Source organism: Eschscholzia californica, unplaced genomic scaffold, assembly GCF_041429995.1.
Source record: "Eschscholzia californica isolate CP2 unplaced genomic scaffold, dmEscCali1.0.p SCAF_3, whole genome shotgun sequence".
In the NCBI taxonomy this organism is placed as follows: Eukaryota; Viridiplantae; Streptophyta; class Magnoliopsida; order Ranunculales; family Papaveraceae; genus Eschscholzia; species Eschscholzia californica.
In genome coordinates, this window is record NW_028238420.1 from 1,128,884 (window position 1) to 1,138,331 (window position 9,448).

At 38.9% G+C, this 9,448-nt stretch overlaps 1 protein-coding gene across 1 annotated transcript; it reads left to right on the forward strand.

The window, feature by feature from the left end:
• Nucleotides 1–2,385: 2,385 nt before the first annotated feature.
• LOC147547494 (uncharacterized) lies at nt 2,386–4,192 on the forward strand. Its single transcript, XM_086665606.1, has 2 exons — nt 2,386–3,451; nt 3,754–4,192. Exons 1-2 carry the CDS (start codon nt 2,386–2,388, stop codon nt 3,786–3,788), a joined length of 1,101 nt encoding a protein of 366 aa, XP_086521732.1. The 3' UTR covers nt 3,789–4,192.
• Nucleotides 4,193–9,448: the final 5,256 nt, after the last annotated feature.

Consider the following 9,448-nt stretch of genomic DNA (forward strand, 5'->3'; position numbering starts at 1 on the left):
GGCAGCAACACCCCAAGTGGGCTTAACTTGACTTGTTTGTCTGTTTTGGTTTGTGTCTTTTGATTTTCAACTTCATGATGTAATTCTCATTAGTTTCGCCTATTAATTTAGTTTGATTCCAAAAAAAAAATAATGTTGGGCGTCCATATAAAGTGTCTTTTGATTTTCAACTTCATAATGTAATTCTCATTAGCCTTTTGGCCTATTAATTTAGTTTGATTCCAAAAAAAAAAAAATGTTGGGTGCCCATATAAAGTGTCTTCCGGTGCTTGTTTTTTTTTTCCTGAGAATTCGACTACGATATACGTTAGTCTCAACAAAAAACGATATACGTTAGTTGTTACAAGACATTGAGGCATCATGAAGATCAGAAGATGTAATAAGCACGATAACCGCCTAATTTAAACCAAGAATTAAAGAGGCCTAAAGCCCAACAACAAAGAGGCCTAAAGCACAACAAATTACTACGTTATTTGTAGCCTAAATTACATAGGATAAATCTTGATGACAAACTGCTTCCACTGCTGGTTAGTTGTACTATTTAAAGAATTTTTGTTGTTGAAAGTTTAAAGAGTTTGTATACTATATTAAGTTTGCAAATATCAAAAACAAAATAAATATCTAAGAAGGGGAGAGGTGATAGTTATCTTATTTTTTGTCATAAGACGTCCATTTGTTTTTTTTCAGACGACGTCCTTTTGTTATTTGTCGTAAGACGTTTATTTGTTTCGAAAGCTCGAAGCCCATCATTACCCACATCCGAATCTGGTACAATCTGTAAACACCTGAAATCTGATGACGTGTTTTGCTAGTATCACATTAGATTCTGGTTATCTCCTTCAATGATGAATTGATGGAGGTTGAGGCTTTCTGCCCAATACAAGGTGTGGAGAATAATATTTGCTTCACTTATTCTAACTTTCGTGAACGAGATTTTGCTGTAATAAACCAAGATATATAGTTGTATAAGATCATATGATTCCTATATCTTTATCCAAAGCTTTAAAGCAAACATGTGTTCACCTTAGTATAAAAAGGAGGCTAGAACTCATTTGACTACGGATAAGGTTAAGGGTCTTTATCTTTGTGCAAGTATTCACAACCCATGAATACTTGCACAAAGATTAAGAGTCTTAACTTTGTGAAGATAATAACACCTAAAGTTAATAGTCTTAGTATAAAAGAAAGAGGTCCAGTCTTCCATTTCAGAGGTCAAGAATTCGAGGCACGCTGACAATTCAAAAAAGAAAATATATTCACAATCTAATTCTACCTATAAAGTGTTATACCTTCAGTACTTGGAAGTTCTATTTCGTTTCTTCCTACCTATATCGCATAGATTGTTAATATGAAATACTATCGGGAAAGATCTCAAATGAGATTCATGTTTTGTAAGGATGTCAACGGGGCGGGCTTGGGACGGGTTACCTCTTTCCCAAGTCCGCCCCGCTTGTAAACGAGTTTTACCGTTCCCGCCCCAATAGTTAATCGGGGTGGGTATTCAATTACCATACGGCCCCGATTAAAAATTACTTAACCATTACCTATAAAAAAATATAGATATTATAAACAAACTTTTATAACCGTTCGGTTTTATTAACTATAAACACTACAACTTATTACATAATATAAAATAGTTAAATTGATGATATAAGATAAAAAGTTTTAGAAACCTATTGTATATATAATAAATAACATATTTAATCGGGGCGGAGCGGGTTTTACTACCTAATTCCAAACCCGCCCCGAATCCGGTAAATGGTTTTATCTTCATACCATTACCAACCCATTTAATAAACGGGGCGGTAAAACCCGTTCCATTAAGGGCGGGTTCGGGTAAAAACACACCTGTTCGGACCAAATAGCCACCCCTAATGTTTTGTGGGCCTGTTTCTCCGTGAAGTTTTATAAGAAATAGTATCAGGGAAAGATCCTGTTGGAAGGTCCACTCCACTCGGCCAAACCGAGTGGACTTGGTCCCATATGAATCCTATTACAACTAGGATTCCTTAGTAGTTAGGATTATATTTAGATAACTATTATAGAGTTTAGTTGTTTTCAATTTCCTCTTTTGTATCCTATATATACATAACCATACATAATTGTACAATCAAGTTATTGTGAATAATAAAAAGGTATTTTACCAAAACCACTAATAACTTCTCTCTCTCTATCTTGGATCAAACCGAGAACATTCATCTTCTTCTTCTCCCACTCGGCTTCACCGAGTGTGATCATCATCTTCTTCCCACTCGACATCTTCGAGTGTGTACTCGGTTATAACCGAACACTCATCAAGTCTCTCTCTCGGCTTCATCCAAGAGTGACTATTATCGAGGTATTTATATTTTTACATGGTATAAGAGCTAATTTTTTTTAAAAACCATGACTACTCCCGAAACAACTTCGGAAACTACTCAAGTTCATTATACTTCTAATGGTGGCCCGTTTGATGTTCATCATTCGGATTCTCCAACCACCATTGTCATCACACCACTTCTAACCGGTGATAACTACTCCTCATGGTCACGAGGAATGACAAAAGCCTTACGAGCTAAAGGCAAATTAGGATTCGTTGATGGAAGTATCGAACCACCCACCGATCCTAATGAACTAGTTCAATGGGGACGATGTAACGATCTCGTTTCTAGTTGGCTAATCAATTCGGTTGATCCACCTCTTCGATCATCCATCTTATATGATGAAACCGCCTCCGATATTTGGAAAAATCTTTTTGATCGATTCCATCAAACCAATGCTCCTAAAATCTTTCAATTAAAGAGAGCTATTTCTTGTCTCAAACAAGAGAATTCGGATGTTTCTACATGTTTCACGAATCTCAAGGCTCTTCAAGATGAACTCAATTCCTTGTTAATAACTGAACCTTGTATATGTGGCCATGCTCGTTCCTTGATTGAAAGAACCAACCAAGATAGAGCTATGGAATTTCTTCAAGGTCTCAACGATAGATTCTTCTCTATTCGGAGTCAAATTTTGTTGATCGAACCCTTCCCATCTATTCTTCGTATCCACTCACTTATCAAACAGGAAGAAGTTCAACAAAACCTTGTTACTCCCATGAATATTGACTCAAATACTGCTGCCCTTGCCGTTGGTTCAAACTCATACAATCACAATCGTGTTGATGGATCGGATAAACAAAGAACCAAGCGACCACGACCATATTGTGACAACTGCAGGATCCATGGACATGACGTTTCCACGTGCTTCAAAATCCATGGATACCCGCCTAATTACGGTCAAAGGAACCGGACCCGAGCTCGGCAAGAGCCGGTGGCTGCTTCGGTCACGGACCAAGTTGGACCGGGGGTGCCTACAACAACATCTCTCACCCCGGAACAATATCAATCGGTTTTGGCATTATTAGATCAACACAAACTGCCCACAACCTCTCTCCGTCTCAACAAAGATCCACTCGTTAATCTCACCGGTAAGTATACTTCTTCTTTTCATCCTCCTTGGGTTATTGATTCCGGAGCCGCTAAACATATATGTTCGGCTCTCTCTCGTTTTTCTTCATATTCCCTTGCACCTCCCGACCTATACGTTCGATTACCCGACGGTTCACGGGTTAAGGTGCACCATATTGGTTCTGTCTATTTTTCCAATAGATTTTATTTACAAGATGTGCTTCATATTCCATCTTTTCAATTTAATCTCATATCTATATCTCAAGTTTCTAAATCCCTTGGTTGTACCGTCTTGTTTGATAATGACTTATGTCTTTTTCAGGACCGAACAACGAGGATAAAGATTGGGCATGGTAGTCTTCATGACGACCTTTACTTCCTTCGCACGGAGCATCCCATCCTTTCGGTTTCAAGTTTAGTTCGAGATAGTTCTAGTCATGAGTCTTTTGTTTTATGGCATAAACGTTTAGGCCATCCTTCTTTTTCCCGTTTTCAATACTTTAATTCTAAGCTTCCATGTTTGAATTTTAATTTTTTATCGAATAAAGTATCGTGCGAAGTATGTCCACTTTCAAAACAATGTCGATTACCTTTTCCTACTAGTACTACTTCCTCCTCTCATATATTTGAGTTAGTACATGTAGATTTATGGGGTCCCTTTCCGGTTCCCTCCACCTCCGGGTGTCGTTATTTCTTAACCCTTGTCGACGATTTTTCTCGTTGTACTTGGATATTTCTCATGAGTTCAAAATCGGACTCAAATACGTTAATTAAGAATTTTTTTAATTACGTTCATACGCAATTCGATTGCAAAATTAAAACAATTCGATCCGACAATGAATCCGAATTCATGAATAATTCACTACAAAGTTGGTTTCTTAATAAAGGGATTACCCACCAACGTAGTTGTACTCACACACCCCAACAAAACGGGGTTGTCGAACGAAAACATCGCCACATTCTTGAGGTGGCTCGTTCTTTACGCCTTCAAGCTCACCTCCCTCTATCCTTTTGGGGTGAATGCGTTCTAACCGCTGTCTATCTCATTAACAAATTACCAACACCCATCCTTTTTGGAAAATCACCACATGAAGTCCTCATGGGTACTCCTCCGAATCTTTCCCACTTACGTGTGTTCGAATGCCTTTGTTTTGCTCGTATTCCTTTGGTCAAAACAAAGATGGATGCTCGCTCTTCCGCCGACATCTTCCTTGGCTATCCAAGTGGACAAAAGGGATATCGTATTTACGATATCTCCACAAAAAGGATTTTCGTCTCTAGAGACGTCACATTCTTTGAAAATCAATTTCCTATGTCCGATTCCTCCCCTTCGGCGACAAACTATTCTCCTCGTCCGACACCATTCCTATCAATCGACGACGACGACATTGCCTTTCCGGCAACAATTAATTCACCGTCTAACAGTAGTAATGACACCGAAGTGCCTACTGTTCCTACCATCCCGGTCAGTGATGCCGATACAGAGGTGCCTTCAGACACCTCTGCTGGATCAGTCCCTGATCCACTAAACGATACAGGGGTGCCTTCAGACACCCCCGTTGACACGCCTGTCAACCCCAATTCCGGGGCCTCTTCGGCTGCTGCCGACACCACCGTCCATGACGGTTCTTCTCATACCGTTTCGTCAACAGACGATGGGGCTTCGGATTCCGGCCGTCCTTCCCGGTCACGACGCCCACCATCCTATCTTAACGATTACGTGTGTTCTAACACGAATACAGTCAAGTATCCACTTGAAAACTACTTCTCTATAAATTCGTTTTCTACATCTCATCAACAATTTTTATCATCGGTACTATCTACTACCGAACCTAGCTCTTTCACTCAAGCAATGAAGTCTTCACATTGGAGAGACGCTATGGCTAAAGAAATCTCCGCCTTGGAAGAAAATCAAACCTGGACTATCACCAGCCTACCACCCGGCAAAAGACCTATTGGTTGCAAATGGGTGTACAAAATCAAGTTCAAATCTGACGGTTCAATCGAACGTTACAAGGCCCGTTTAGTGGCCAAGGGCTACACCCAAATTGAGGGAATAGATTACAGTGACACTTTTGCCCCAGCGGCAAAACTGGTAACTGTTCGTGTTCTCCTCTCTCTTGCCGCCATTAAAGGCTGGTCACTCCACCAATTGGACGTTAACAATGCATTCCTTCAAGGTGATCTGAATGAAGAAGTTTACATGAAACTTCCCCCCGGTTTTTCATCTCAGGGGGAGTCTAAAGTCTGTCGGCTTCATAAATCTCTGTACGGTCTTAAACAAGCCTCCCGTCAATGGTTCTCCAAATTTTCCTCCGTTCTCATCGAACGGGGTTTTTCGCAATCTAAAAGCGACTACTCTCTCTTTACTTTTCGATCTCACTCCACTCAAATTTACGTTCTCGTCTATGTAGACGACATAATCATTACAGGAAATAATGATAAAGCTATTTCCCAGTTAAAATTATTCTTAAATACTGCTTTCTCATTGAAAGATCTGGGTCGTTTACAATACTTCCTTGGAATCGAAGTATCTCGCTCATCACAAGGCATCTTCCTATGTCAACGGAAATATGCCCTTGATATTTTAAAAGATTCTGGACTCACCGCTGCACGTCCTTCCAAGTTTCCCATGGAACAGAAACTCCGTCTCAGTCCCACCGACGGCACACCTTTGCCAGACCCGTCGGTTTACCGCCGCCTAATCGGGCGATTACTTTACCTAACGGTTACACGGCCAGATATCACCTATGCCGTAAATAACCTCAGTCAATTCATGTAAACACCTAGCCAAGTACACTTAGACGCCGCTCACCGCGTACTACGATACTTGAAAGGTACCCTTGATAAAGGAGTTTTCTTATCTGCAGACAGCTCACTCCATATTACAGGATACTGTGATTCGGATTGGGCAGGCTGCCCTTCAACCCGTAGATCAACTACTGGATACTTCACAATGTTAGGGTCCAGCCCTCTCTCTTGGAAATCAAAGAAGCAACCCACAGTTGCCAAATCTTCGGCTGAAGCAGAATATCGAGCGTTAGCCATTCTCACATGCGAACTACAATGGCTCAAGTATTTACTACTTGATTTTGGAATCGACCACTCCGACCCGATGACAGTTTACTGTGACAATCGGGCCACTCTCCACATTGCTGATAATCCCGTCTTCCACGAACGAACAAAACACATCGAGATAGATTGCCACATCGTTCGTGAAAAGATCAAAGACAATGTCATTGCCACACGCTTCACCAGTACAGAAAATCAGTTAGCGGACATCTTCACAAAACCACTTGGTGCAGAACCGTTCAAGAACATAATTGGCAAGTTAGGCGTTACTTGCATTCCCGCTCTAACTTGAGGGGGAGTGTTGGAAGGTCCACTCCACTCGGCCAAACCGAGTAGACTTGGTCCCATAGGAATCCTATTACAACTAGGATTCCTTAGTAGTTAGGATTATATTTAGATAACTATTGTAGAGTTTAGTTGTTTTCAATTTCCTCTTTTGTATCCTATATATACATAACCATACATAATTGTACAATCAAGTTATTGTGAATAATAAAAAGGTATTTTACCAAAACCACTAATAACTTCTCTCTCTCTCTTGGATCAAACCGAGAACATTCATCTTCTTATTCTCCCACTCGGCTTCACCGAGTGTGATCACCATCTTCTTCCCACTCGACATCTTCGAGTGTGTACTCGGTTATACCCGAACACTCATCAAGTCTCTCTCTCGGCTTCATCCAAGAGTGACTATTATCGAGGTATTTATATTTTCACAGATCCTAAATGAGTGGGGTAGTTTGAAACATCTTGTCAATAAGGATCTTTACTATATAAATCCCCAGATCTATTGTCGGGTCGAAGTCTCTTAAATTCGTTGAAATCAAATGGAGGTTTTCATGTCACCTTGATATGTTTGCAGTTGCATACTTTGTGTTTATTTTTCTTTTCTTTAGCACGGTTACCTCGATTGATGTTTTTGCTAGTCGTGGTTCCTTCACATGTTGAAGGGCCAGTGAAAGTCTACACCACGTTGTATCTGTATCTCTTTTTTAGATTATTGGGAGAGTCCCCCTTTTTCTAAAGCTCCTATAGGTTTTCAATATAATTTTTGACGGAAAGAAATAGAGAGGGTAGAGAAAGTAGGGAGAATAGAAAAGAAAAACACAATTTTTAATAATAGACGTAAGTTAATGGTCGACTAGGGGCCATAGTCAGTGAGTGGTTCCCCATGAGGAGAAAATGAGTGGACAAGAAGGCAACACTTACGGTATATCTCACGACCGACCGGCGGTTGTCGCCGGTGACTGTTCTCGATGAGAAGAAAATGAGAAGACTAGATGTCTAGATTGCAATAAGTATATCCAAGAGAACATAAATAAAAAAAAAATAATATTGGATAAATATGAGCCAAAATTTTCCGATTGGTCATAAATTCGAGAACAAATTGAAATAAAGCCAATATTAAATGGACTTGTTCCTAAGAAGATGGTGGGAGAATCTAGTCTAAAATCTTAATAATTCCCTAAATTTACATTAAGAAATATAAAGAATAAGAAACTCTTATACCACTGGTAGAGGGGAATGGAAAACGTCCACCAAAGGTCAACTTCCTAAATCTAAAAGTAAATCTGATAAAAAATAATTAAGTTTACGTGAATAAGTAATTACAACCGTGGGTTTGGATCATGTACGAAAGAAAGCCATAAGAAGAGATTATTACTGTGAAGTATACTTCTATTATTCACCCATAAGAAATACTACTATTATTCATTCCCAACTCTATACTAAATTGATTAAAATATTTAGAAATTCCAAATTTGAATAATCCCCAACCTCTAAAGGAGGTTAGTGGGGTCTATAATATAGCAGCGATTAAAAACAGGATTATTTAGTTTGACCTCCCAAAAGGTGACCAACTCACTTAAAATGATCCCCAAAAGATGATCAACTTTCTTTTTGAGATGTACATTAGTCAATCTTATTCATCTTTAAGGGGTCATTTGGGTGAATTGAAATTTCAATTAGAGTCCTTGTGTTCTTACTAATCATATATTTTTTTTTTCTTTTTGTTTTTTTGAGAATAGACTCCAAAAGCTAATACTTTTTAATGACATTGAAACATCATGATTAATATACAATACATTGTGAATTTGGATAAACACGAAACCAGCAATTAAGACGTCTTAGACCCTAAAGGATATATAAAGACCCTATGAGGCTATGACCATCCTGGGGGGTAAGCCCATATATTCAGTTTTTCCATAACACAACTCATTGAGTTATCACATCACAAAAGAGCCTCAAATACAAAAATTAGAAACAACAAAAAGGAAAAGTAAGTTGCATTATTAAAAGAGTTGTGTTTCCCTTCAACAAAAAGAAAAAAAAAGAGTTGTGTTTCCTCCTCCCCCATTGGAGAAGTGCAAACTGAGACTATTCTGGTTGGCGGTATACCTGTTACCATAAATCAGTTCCCGTTCTTCGGATTTCTCTAAGAACCGCTTCTTCAACCAGTTCAATGGCTTGAATGTCAGTGGATTGAAGACGATTTAGAAGCTCCTACAAAGTCCTAAATCTACATGAAATCTGATCAAAATATTTAGAATCTTCTATAAAATTGGACAATCCCAAATCTATAAAATAGGGAGGGTGGTAGTAATCTCGACTGAAACTCACTCAAAATTTGTACAATTTTTTTCCCATTCATATTCATGGAAGAGAGCAGCAATATGAGCATCATTAGTAATACTAGTAATTACAACAACAACAACTATGACTTTCAATCATATACCAAAAAACACACCACCACAAGAAGAGATTATTATTACAGGCAAGAAGAATTCTATTTACCCGAGGAAATCTGGTTCAAGATCTTCCTGCTTCTCCCATTAGAATCAATATATAAGAACAAGTGTGTCTCCAAACAATGGTTTTCTCTACTCTCTAATTCATCTTTCTTGAAGACCTACTACAGAATTAAGACTCCATTGAAGTTCTTTTCT

Bases quoted from the DNA above. Each gene is read 5' to 3' on its own strand.
- LOC147547494 (XM_086665606.1), top strand. From the start codon at position 2,386: ATGACTACTCCCGAAACAACTTCGGAAACTACTCAAGTTCATTATACT. The intron at 3,452-3,753 runs GTAAGTATACTT...TGTCTTTTTCAG, and splicing joins TCCACTCGTTAATCTCACCG to GACCGAACAACGAGGATAAA.